Below are 12,951 nucleotides of genomic sequence, written 5' to 3' on the forward strand. Positions count from 1 at the left end.
AATATCTACTAAAAAATAGTAATTAATTAGTTCCTTCCAGCAGTAAATTTCTGTGAGGAATACTAATAATTGCCATACTAATATTCGCTGACAATGAAGTTTTTAACGCGATTGGACCGAAGAAGAAATGGCCCATTAATTAAGAAGTTTGCACACAAGTACAATTAGAGTCTGACAATTCGCCGCGAAAATTTCAGGCGTCACCTTGATCGTCGTTCGAGTGCGATCGCCGGTTTTACGCTATTTTATCGCAGCTTATACCGCACAAACTCATCGTTGCGCCTTCTGGACAACGCAATATATTTATATACATCCTTCCGAGATTCAAAGTGAGGTATTTAAAAGTGCTCTCCTCTCAGAGATCCCTTGAATTCTATTTGCGTTGTTTGGACCACTGGCGTTCGATGCAGTCGCATATCTTGCTTCGAGAAGGGCCTAACAGCTGACACATTCGCGTACGTACGTATTTATTTATTTTGTACGCTTCCATACTTTACGTTAATCCGGTCTGCATCGGTGGACCGGTTCGACGAGGCTTTCGTATTCAACCCTCGGATGCGTTTGGGGACTTTACTTCGACGAACGGACGATTCTTTCTGGCCGAGGTCGCCTAAAAATCGCGCGTTTTATTGGATTCTTTAGCGTCCAACAAATCGTATCTTCTTCGAAGCGAACGGGATTATCGAAAAATTGTGGAATAAAAAATTTTTCTAATTATTAATTGCTAAATGGCAAAATCAATGAGAATCGGTGTTCTATATTTAACTGTTTTCTAATTCGTAGATTAAATATTTCTTTCGTTAAGTTACCTAGTTGGTAGTTAAATAAGAATTAGGAAATTATTGAAAATTGTTATATTAGAAATATTAGGATCATTAGGAATGGATATTGCGTTGCGACGTTGTCTCTACGCAAGATCGCGAACTGATAGTCGCGTCGATATAGTTAGTACATGTGTTCGCGCCTTTTGCTAATATTCGCTGAAAAAGAGAGTGGACATTAGTGTTAGCGCATCTCGAAATCGGAAATCTTCGTTAATCTTATGATTTGTTGGTAATAATATTAGTGTAATAAGTGACGTGAACCTCCATTGTGTCGTGATCGATTGATATTTATCTCGCAGTTGAAAAGAAAGCGACTGCACTGCTTATCGCAGAGTAACACGATTGATCGCGTCCGGGGGTTGAAACGCGCGGCGAAAAGGCATACTTTATTTATTTTTTACTGTCACACATTCGAACACACACACATACGCAAAATACACACACACACACACACACACATGTACACGCAATCCGGAGCACGTCTTTATAGGGAAATAATAATTACTTACACAGTAAGAGTATACTATGGATAAGGCGAATGATAATGATTGATAAACAAACATTACGATTTGCGAGTGCTTATCAAGTATTATAACGAAGCGAGATAGTCCTCCAGCGCGAGGATGAAGATAGAAGCGAAAAAAGGGAAATTAAAAAAAAAAACGAAAATATCTCGTTCTTTTTTCTGTTCCATTCTCTTCTTTTTTTTTTCACGCAAATGATCAGGTTTGTGATATCGTTCCATGATTGTAAGTACTTACAGCGTGGCACCACAACCGTAACGTTACATTTGTATAAAGCTACTTTGAATGGTGCATTTTCGTTCGCAATGATACCCCGAGTATCGGTAGAGCCGTTATATTCGTTATCGGATACGTTTAATCGCTAGATATCAATCGATCTCCCCATTTCTCTATTCTCATTGATCCCTACCTTCCTTCTCCACCCCAATCGAAACGAAGACAAAGCGTTTCACAGGACAGATGCGCGCTGTCCGATTTTGCGTTTTTTCTTTCCCTCCTCAGTTTTCTCCTTCATAACGCGAATTAGCGAAAGATCATTAGTGTAATGTTTTCTGACGAATCCTGTACGCCAAATCGAATTGACTTGTTACATTTGTAAATGTTTGTAAGTACTACCGTACGTAATAAAATAATCGAGTAATAATCATCGAATTGCCCTGACGACCACCGTGTGTCTGTTATCCAATTGATTAATTCAACCTTACGAACAACGAATAAAGCAAATCATTACATACTGCAGCACAGTCTCACTCTTATTCTATAGGGTGTCCTATAAAATGAAGCGCAGCGGATTGCTCTCGGAGAAGAATCCACTTTCCTGACGAAGATCAGAATTGGCAATTATTGAACAGAATATGGACAAATGGTCTCCGATTCTGGATTGCCTGATTAATCCTTTGTGGACCGGCGATCCCGTTTGGGGTCATCCCCTTTTACTTAATAAACTGCTTGTTCAAGTTTTATAAAACTTGGCTTATAGGGTAATTTGATGCTTTATTCGAATCTGAAGTCAAAAATAGAAAATTCAGAATAGTGGATTCAATATGGCGGACAGAATTTCAAAAAAATATTTCAACATATAATTCGGTTTTGGAGAGTTTTTAATTGTGGATATCGAGCTTCCAGTTTTGCTTTATTTGGAGCTCATCAATGCTATGTAAAATATAAACAGTTATTACTGATTTTCAAACCGACTTTTAAACTTTTTAATTCTGATTATTAATCCTGTAACACTAAAATCTCCTGCATATATGTATATTACTATAATTCGGATCTTAAGTTGTAATCAATACGACCGCCTTAATAACGATAAAGGCCTTCACATATAAAAAAAACTCCATAAAGACATAAAACGTAAGGAAATCGACCAATCCCAATCGTATATTCACCTCTTCTGGGATTGAATAGACGATTGGGATTGGTCGATTTCCTTACGCTTACGTCCTTACGGAGTTTTATGTGTGAAACCTTAAGGGACTGAGCACAATCAAGGAATAGAAACAAAGAATAAGAACAGAAACAGAAAATAAGAATGTCAACGTATCAAAAATTGTGTGTTCCATTTTTTGGTGCAAAACGCTTAAAAACCTGGCCAAAAGTCAAAAAATGAAAGTTTGAATTGTGGCTTGAAAACTGGATGTTAATGTTTATTTTATTATGTGAATTTTATATACTGTGTATGTAGTCCCCCCCCGCGACGCTGATAGATTTTCAGCCTTGACGCATATTCACTACCACAGTAATATCACTTAGTTAAATTGAGAATCAATTTAACCAATTTTTGATGCCTATAGCATCATATTAGATCTTAATAATATGTTGAAAGACATATATTAAAATTTAATATTAAATTAATAATTTAAACTCAGAGAAGCTGAGATTGTGAAGAATATCACGAGTTGGCGTTTCGTCCCGGCTTCCACTACTGGACTCATCAGTAAGGTAATGTAGTGGGAGCCTACCTTAGACGCCTGGAAAGATGTTAGAAAGAAGTTAAAGACTCGAATGGCTTTACACTTTCTGTTGATTTTAATAAATCATACGAGTCAATCATAATTTATCTTTCATATTTGAATTGTGGGTTGAGTACTTCAAAATTTCGTAGAGAGAGTATTAGTGTATGTAATCCCAAAAGAACAGGTAGCTATTCTATATATCTGCTTTTTGGTGTGTTAGTCAGTGTTGCGAGACTTACTGAAAACCTCATCTTAATTTTGAAATGGGAGTGTGACGGTTTTTCGGATTAAGAGTACAAACAAAAGTTTAGCGATGAGGACAGCTCGGACGCCCATATTTTTTTACAGTTCCTTTGCAACTTTTAGTCATGGAAGTCATGGACGATGAATTAAAACAGAATATAAATATATGACAAAATCCTAGACCTTCGTCTTCGCGTTTTTGTAGATCGATATAGGACTACAATTTCTCAAGGAAAACATACAATCCAGCAACGAAGAAAAAAAGTATATAGAAACCCAAATTGCATCTCTTGTTCCATTTTCCAGTGTTTTTGACGATAGAAATATTGAAATAAGATATGAAATGGCTTTCACAATGATAAATAGAAAAGTGAGAAATGCAATAACAGACACGAAATCTAAATCTGCTCAACGCGCGCGGTGTTATACCTATATATATTCAGTGCGGAACTAAATCAAAGGATTTCAATAACATAAATTTAGTTTTAGAAAAAGAAGTAAATGGTTGCAATCTTCAATTTGAGATAACGTCATTACATGTATGGATTAGATTTATGGAGTGGTTCTTATACCTTACTTATAAACGCGATAAGGCAAAAAGGAAAGTGGCAAGCGCGTTCCGTGAAAGAAAAAGAAGAAAAAAGTAGCAGATCGTAAGCAAGAAATTCAGAACAAATTTAAGAAAACTATTGATTTACATATCGAGGTTCCTAAAGCAGGAGCCGGAACCCCGGAACGACCAACGACGGAAAGATTACTCGGTGGTTTTTCGAAAATGTTCAGCTGACTGCGGAAATTCTTAAGGTGAACGAGGAATTAATAGCAAAATGTAAAGTAATTTTACAAGTAAATATCGAGTGGGTTCGCTGTAGATGTAAAGAAGTTTCGATTACATTGCTTAGACATTGCGAAGCGGTACGTTGAATTGTATCTATGGTATCTCATGCCTACGTTAATTCACGTGGTTCTTATTCACGGATATGCTATTACTGAGTCGGTCACATTATCAATCGGACAACTATAATCTGAAGATGCTCAGGAAGCCCGAAACAAATTTATAAAACGATATTGCGAAAACTTTTCCCAAAAATGTTCGCGCAAGAAGAGCACGGCAAATGTCTTTCACCAGCTCCTATAGCATCTTCGGATCCGCTCATTACGAGTTTGCAGAAACTGGAACCCAAAGAAAAGATAACCCTTTATCATTGCAACTTTTACTTTCTGTACCTAAATGCACGCTGTTAGTGCTGAAAAGAAAGTTAGTGATACAGAACATATATAGTGACTATGATCTTTATTGATTTGACGCTTAAAGGGATCCTAAAGCAAAGCTGACGCTCTAACGAAATTGCCAGATATCGCTGTTTTACAACCTTAGAGCATATGCTCTAAGTTTACAACACATCTCGACATATCTTTTACATATTATCATATTAATATCTCACGCAACAATGATACACGCAGTCGCATTATCTGTCAATTTTCGTATCGTAAATTCGTCGCGATAAAATGTCTAAGTCTAATTCTAAGCACTCAACGCTGTTTCTTCACTCAAACTACGTGTCTGTGGACTACTATTTCTTAAGTACTGATCGCACAGCTTTTATATGAAAATAAATGTTGTTACGACGTGACTCTGATGGACTGGAGCGCCATATTGGACTAAAAAATGGTGAATTCAATTTTGAAATTTTTTATCGTTTTCAGCATAGATTCCTATCAGATATGTATTAATGCGTATACTGTAATCCTGTAAAAGGATTTTCGAATCTGTGAATGACAAAAAAGTATTTACGATACAAAAATTATATGGTTTAGTCGGTAATACAGATAACTTTAGGATCTCCTTAAAGGTCACTGTAGAGTAAAAATGATCTCAACGAAAATTTAGATGCCAATAGTTTTGATGACGACAGTTTTATAAAACTTAAATTACAGTAAACGGAAGAAAATTTATATAATTACATTTGTGTGTACTAAATAAATAAATTGTTATGAATTTTATAAATTTTTAATGCCAAATTTGAATTCAGCGACCTCAAAAACCCCTGCATAAACATTTTCAAGTAAATTAAAGAATAAGTCCGTCACTTTGAATCAGCCATTTTGAATTTCAAAATTTTAATGTCAAATTTGAATTCAGCGACCTTAAAAACCCCTGCATACACGTCTCCAAGAAAATTCACTCATTTTTCGACTTTTGGCCAGGTTTTTAAGCGTTTTGCATTGTGTGTTTGTGTAATGCATCATTTTTTATTAGTTGAAATTCTTATTCTGTTCCTGTTTCTATTCCTTGATTGTGCGCAGCCTTATCGTTATTGAGGCAGTCATTCACGATGTAAGATCTTAATCCTTTTAAAATTTTCTATTTTCAGACTATGTTCACACTCAGAGATATCAACCTTCCTAAAACCGAATCTTACCATCAGATTTTTTGAATTTTAAAGATCTGTAGAAAACAAAATTTTCTAAGTTATTTTACGTTTGTTCACGCTGCTTAAACCTTTTACATTAAAAAATTTTTAATTCCGAATATATATTTATCTCGTTTTAAATATAAAAATTTGTGGACAAACGTAAACAGACCTTTTATTAGGAAGCTCTGGTTTTTAAAGAGTTAAACGCTCGTCACAATTGACCTGTTTTATCAACTTAATTCACCTTTCTAATCTCTCAACGATAATTTTAAGAGAAAAATTTTTATCTAGGTAAGTAGCTTTTCTTTAGAAAATCATCAAAATATTTAACATAATCAAGTTTTTCACTGTCGATTATTACACTCAGGATAATGGATCAAAAAATGGAAGAATAATTACTAATTATATTAACGAGAAAGAGAATACAAGATATTTATTTATCTATACTTATGTTTTATCCGTTTCCGAAGAAATACCGTGTGCCTGTTTAATACCCTCTGCTACAATTTGACGTTCCCGTTGCAATTCTTTGTACGATTGCAAAAGCTTTTCGATCTTATCACTTTTAAGTGATTCGAGACGCACGTAATGCATAACGAAGTTCACATCGTCCGCGTGCTCGCACTGTTCAACTGCTGACTTGGTTGTAGGATGAATCATGTGATATAGACGTATCAGCAGCGCAGCATCCTCGATCCGATTGGTCTCGATCATCTCGTACAACAAGTTATCGATATTACTCGTCCACACTAGGTGAAACACCATCGGCCCAAAGTGACGAGTAGACCTCAAGATATCGAAATGTTTCTCGGCATTTATGTGTTCATAGACTTCTCGGGTGACCGCTTGGTAATCCGGATTGTCCGGCTCAAATTGCACACACGCACGATCCAGTATAAACTCATATTCCTTGCGATTTAACAAATCCTGTAAAAAATATAGCAATACATGAGCATTTACTTCATGCGAGCATTTTTCATTCCTCTTTATCTTTCCTACTTTTAAGGTTTTTGTCCACTCATCACTACTACTTCAGAAATAAAAAAAATACACAAATTCTTGTAAAATATATTAATATGGAAATATATTTGAATGAAACAACACTTATAATTAACAGAATTGACTTGTAAAATATACCGAAAATTCCTTTTGTTTTATTAATAAACAAACATGTATGGAAATAAATTATGCCAAAATATAATAAGCGATGTTCATAGCTACGACAAACTACAAATTAGTAATATATATATGTATATAAATATATAGAAATAAATATAATTTAACTTCTCTCTCTCTAAAAGAAGATAATTTTCGGTATATTTTATAAATCTATGCATAAATATCAGCAAACTAGATATAGATTAAGAGCAATGTACATACCTTTAAGTATTCACCTTCAAACATCTTTGGTTTTTGTAGCTCCCTTTTTGGTTTTGGTAAAAAGGTTTGTATTATTCTATCTCGTTCTTCCCAAGAGGCGTGTCTCAACGTGCCATCCGGATCTCTAACTACTACTGATCTTTGTCTATCCTTAAGACCAAATGAGATATCAGTGAACACATATTTAACAGTATCGTGACTCTGTAGTGCAGGATCTTCACATAACGTCGCAGACGGTTCCAATCTTTGTTTTACCATTGGTGGCATTTGCAAATATCTCTTTGCTTTATATTCCGCCGCTTTCTTAGCTTCTTCAAGCTCTTCGTCTGTTAGGAATTTAAATTGTGGCGGTGTTTGTTTATGTCCATCTTTGCGAGTCCGAAAGACTTTACTATAGTCTAATGTCGTCAATCGTTGAAGATATTGCTGAATTTCTTTATTAAAAAAGAATGATGCTGGATCTCTTTCCAATGAGTCTGTAAACAAGATCAATAAATCTGTCTTAATTAATTTGAAAGACATTAATTTGTAAGACTTAATACACTCTACATTAATAATGGACATAACAGACATTATATTATATTAATACTAAGGAACGTTTATGTGCAGGACTTCAATAAAAACGGACAATTTGAGACTCAAAGATAAAAATTTTATTCAGAAAAGATAATATAAACTTACAATTTATAGTATTTTATTATTAGAATTAAAATCAATAAAAAATTCCATCAATCTGAGTCTGATGACACATGATATTTTATTGATTTAATGTTCCTTAGACTAGATCTGGTCGGTCGATTACCAGTACTACAACCAGATTGTGGTGAATCTTCTTTCTTCGATGAATTAGCTGGTTTACTCGTCTTTTCAGTATTTTTTGTTCTCGTTTGCGTTATTTTTCTTTGATGCATTTGTTTTGTTGTTTTCTCTAAAGTAATAGTTTCAATCACAGCATCATCAGTTAAAATAGTTTTTCCCGGTTTTCGGCCCCGACCAGTATTTTTACGTGGAAGTGCTTTCGGACAAATGGATTGGACAAATGGATTGCAGTGTTTCGTTCAAATTTTTTTTATGTTCTCATTATGTTCGATTGGTCGATCAGTTACCGAACTGGGCAGGAAATCAATTTCTAGAAAACTGTCAGGATTCAATGGCTAAATGCCTGTTGCTTGAAAGCCCGATTTTATGTCTTTCTCGGTGGTACTAAGCCCAAGCGCTCGAGCTGTAATTTACGGCACGTCATAAATTGTTAGTGATTTGCTAGGAATTGCATCCATCATTTGCATCCAATTATCACATTGATCATTGAGTACTTTTTTAAAAGGACCAAAGATGCTGACATCAAGCGGTTGTAGCTGATGTGGAGGAAAAAATAGAATATGAATTCCATTGGTTTTGCAAAACTTCAACCCTGCGAACGACTTATGCGACTCGTGATTGTCAAGCAATAATAAAAGTGGGTTTTCGATGGAAACACGCGTAAATTTCTGAAAATGTTTCAGAAAATCAAGAAAAATATCAGCATTCGTCCAGCCGCTTGGATTTACCGTGCCAGCGCATCCTGTGGGGCCACCATTTGTTCTTCAAAATAGTTTTATTCAAAAATGTTCTTGAAATCGGGTTCGAAGAAATACATAGAATAGAGATATATTGATACCTCAAAATCAATTACCGCCCCAGTATCTGAGAATGGATTGAAATGGATTAAAATAGCTTCAAATTTTCAGAAATATGGATTCATGAATGTTAAAATGAATCCTTTTCAATTCGAATACGTTTTTATTCATTTATAGGAATTGCATGGAGCATATCTGTATACTTTTCTATCATAAAATAATATTAGCTTTTTCAGTGCGTTTATGATCATAGTGAATACTGTTCAATTCATAATTTTGAATAGGAAACGCAGTTTTTCAATCCAGTTGTATCTAACTGAATCTAATTGAATCCAATTGAATTCAATTGAATAAAAAAAAAAGTTTTCGCTGTTTAAAATACGAATTCGAATAGACAAAATCCAATCCATTTTAATCCATTCTCGGATGCTGGGGGAGAATGTCCTAAATCGGACTGTGTTCCAAAAATCGGACCTTTTTAATTTAAATAAATACAGTTACGCAGATTTGCGTGCTATTTATAATATAGTCCTTATAAAACACCGAACATGTGACAGCAGTTTGGCAATACTCTGTCATAACGTTCATAGAATAGACGCAAATATGTATTTACGGCTATCATGCGAAAATGTAAAAAAAGATTCTTGTAAATCATTATTTAAAAGATGTTAAAAATTTGAACCCTACATCACAATTTTAATTACAGATACAGAAATATCAGTTTTCATCAACTTTGTTATTCGTGGCACAATAAAAAGATAACCTAAAACTTGTACCAGTCTCATAAGAGAATAATAAAGATACCTGTTTCAACGTTCGTCGAAGCAAAGCCACGGCAGGTCGAAATTACACGTGAATACGAACGACGCAAAAGTTTACTTATATGATGAGAAAGCATGATAATTTTTAATAAGCAATATATAACAATACTGTCATTGCTCCACTTTACTCCACCTGCTGATTGCTTTAATGCTCCAGCATACTTTCCCAGAGATGCGTTCCAAAACTCGACCAATTCGCGATGCTCATATACCGATACGCCACCTGGTAAACGGAAACAAAAGCTTTGTAATCGTGTTCATCTGTCATCATAAATGTAACTGGTTTCGTAGTTTCAATAACAGCAAACATCTACTATTAATATCTCTATTAATAGAGCAGAACAACACTTCCTTCTGTTAGATTTGTTTGTTTATGAAAAAATGCATAGATTGGTATATCTTTTTTATCAATTTTTATTGGATCGCTAAATTTCAAACCGAAAATGAGACAATGCTACATCGGTCTAAGTTGAATCATGGGTGCTTCTAAATAATTGTGTGTGAATTTATATTATTACTGAATTTATATTATTGAATTTATATTTATACTACAAATGTTATTCTTTGATTGCGATATATTTTTTAATTTCTGTGATTGTGTATGCTAAACTCAACAAATATTCCATTAAAGTTTTGATTACAAGCTTCTCTATTAACATTTTTAATTTTATTTGCAGCGTTAAACGTGAATTTTAATATATATTTTAAAACAAAGTATGGAATATACATTAGAGGATGCTTTTGATTCATTGGTGGAGAGACAGAGGAAAATAGAAGACACTATTGAAGATCTGATAGACAAAATATCAAACAATGAAGTCTTTACTGTAAATACACCAGAAGAAGTGAGAATCAAACAGAATAAATTGCATGAGAGCTTGTGTAAGAAAATCCGACAGGTGGAACCTGAAGATTATCCAATTTTGAGAACATCTGACTTACGTTCAGAAGTGATAATTGAGTTGGAGGCAGAGATTCACGACATGCAAAAGCTCTACAATAAACTGCAGGAAAAACTTTCCGACATCCAGGAGGATATTGTTTAGTAAGTATAGTAACATGTAATATATAAAAAAAATTCGAACAAACAAAGGCTCTAATGATTAAATCTATTAACAAAATTAAAAAGCCAATACGAGCCGACACAAGTTATCAGTGTGCAATTATAATTTATTCATATAGAACATTAAACATAGACGTTTCGACCTTTGTTTGGGTCTTCTCCTCTCAGTACAAAAAAATATAAATTAAATATTAATAAAAAGCGCAACATAATAATAAAGCAGTGATGGTAATGTCTAAAGTGATATTACAACTTGTTCATTAAAATGATAAATTTAATGAATGAAATGTAATTAATATACAGATTCCATTGAATTACTCAGTTTAATGAAATAGTGTAGAGTATTAGACAAGACATTTATTGTACAGAAACAAAATGTGAAAACAAACGTCTATGTTTAATGTTTTACATGAACAAATTATAATTGCACACTGATAACTTGTGTTGGTTTGTATTGACTTTTTAATTTGTTATTAGAAGTAATATATAAGTTTCATTATCATCATCAGTTTCATTGCTTTTGCAGTTTAAGAAATAAAAAAGACGGGCTGAGTAAAATGCAGAAAGTTTATCTGGAGGATGCTACAGAAACCTTTGCAAAGAAGACATACAAGAAGGAATATAACTTAATAAAATATTTATTTCACCGAGCAAAGAAAGATCTGGTATAAAGTCATGATTTATCATCATTGATTTGTAATATAACTACACACACATACACATATATTATACGCGCTTGGCTTAGCGCCGAGACACTACCGTGTCTCCAGATACACAGCTTTTCTATTGATACATCCTCGAAAAAGAAAGCATCACAACAACTTTTTGTTTTTATATACAATCTTGTCAAAAATTTTTTTCGCAAACAGATTAAGTGTATTATATATAATACATACATATATATATATATATATGGCTTCATTATTTTCATTCTTTCAATATTTGTCTTAAATTGTAATGTAACACATAAAGAAAAGTACAATTTTTTTTACAATTGCGTATGTTCAGAGATCATTTTATTTTCTTATATATTCTTCATAGAAACCGAAAGTTATAATAATGCTGCACTCTCTCAAAAAATAATTGATACATTGAAATAATTATTGTAATAAAATTTTTATTCACATTGTAAGAAATCACTGTTAGCTATACATGCATATACATATGTATGTGTGTATATATATGCTTTAATCATTTAAAAACTAATTTAGAGTTGAATTAACAAACTGTAAAAATATTTTATTCTTTATTTCAAGTGTCAATTTTTCCTTCAATATATTATAACATCATTATTATAATTTTCCATTTGCATGAAGAACAATATATTAAAAAAATAAAGCAATCTGTGAACATCGCGAAAAAGTAAAAGTTGTATCTTCTTTTTAATTAATAAGGGTTGACAAAACAAAGCTAGAAATCTGTTTGATGCTTTCTCTCTCGCACACGCATGAACATCAGTAGGTTGTGCCTATTCCAATTGTATTATAGTTCAGTATTTATCATGTGTACAATTTTGTAATACAAAATCATGTAATTTCTACAAAGTAAAATAGCACTGTCCAAGATTTGTATTGAGTATTGACTTGTTTGTGTTAGCGTTCACACTTATTGGAGACTGTAAGTATGAACATCAAATTAATGGCCATAATTACAAATCTTGGACAATACTGAAGTAAAACATGAAACAAAGTATTAGTAAGAACAAATTTTGTTTGCAGAAAACTGTGGTAGGCATAATTTTTCCGAACAATGATGACTTTAACAGGTTATTAGAGGTACGATCTGTGTATCTTTTTGTACAAAGTTGATTAAGTTAATTATGCGAATACATGAAATTACGATTACAGATGCTAACGTCAGCTTACGTGAAAGGGGGAGATGATGTTTATGTAGATGTCACATCTGTCGCATTACGTTACGTAAATATTCTACTGGAAGCTGATATAATACAATACCATCCTAATAATAAGACTAAAATTAGAATAATCGAATTATTATGATAATTATCTAATATTTTATCTGGTAATTATTTAATATTTTAAATATTTTATCTAATATTTTAAATATTTTACAACCTCGTGCTACTACAGTGATGTAACATAATATAA

At 33.2% G+C, this 12,951-nt stretch overlaps 2 protein-coding genes across 2 annotated transcripts; one reads left to right on the plus strand and one right to left on the minus strand.

Annotated features, from left to right (window-relative positions):
* Window positions 1-6,410: 6,410 nt before the first annotated feature.
* Window positions 6,411-9,959, minus strand: mRpS22 (mitochondrial ribosomal protein S22). Its single transcript, XM_018542019.1, has 3 exons — window positions 9,764-9,959; window positions 7,344-7,819; window positions 6,411-6,890 (listed from the first exon to the last, which is right to left on the minus strand). Exons 1-3 carry the CDS (start codon window positions 9,855-9,857, stop codon window positions 6,411-6,413), a joined length of 1,050 nt encoding a protein of 349 aa, XP_018397521.1. The 5' UTR covers window positions 9,858-9,959.
* A 113-nt stretch (window positions 9,960-10,072) lies between these two features.
* LOC108775633 (uncharacterized) lies at window positions 10,073-12,843 on the plus strand. The gene is made up of 5 exons (XM_018542056.1): window positions 10,073-10,276; window positions 10,458-10,825; window positions 11,370-11,508; window positions 12,562-12,618; window positions 12,691-12,843. Exons 2-5 carry the CDS (start codon window positions 10,497-10,499, stop codon window positions 12,841-12,843), a joined length of 678 nt encoding a protein of 225 aa, XP_018397558.1. The 5' UTR covers window positions 10,073-10,276; window positions 10,458-10,496.
* Window positions 12,844-12,951: the final 108 nt, after the last annotated feature.

The sequence above is a fragment of the Cyphomyrmex costatus genome, unplaced genomic scaffold, assembly GCF_001594065.2.
Source record: "Cyphomyrmex costatus isolate MS0001 unplaced genomic scaffold, Ccosl1.0 scaffold302, whole genome shotgun sequence".
NCBI lineage: Eukaryota > Metazoa > Arthropoda > Insecta > Hymenoptera > Formicidae > Cyphomyrmex > Cyphomyrmex costatus.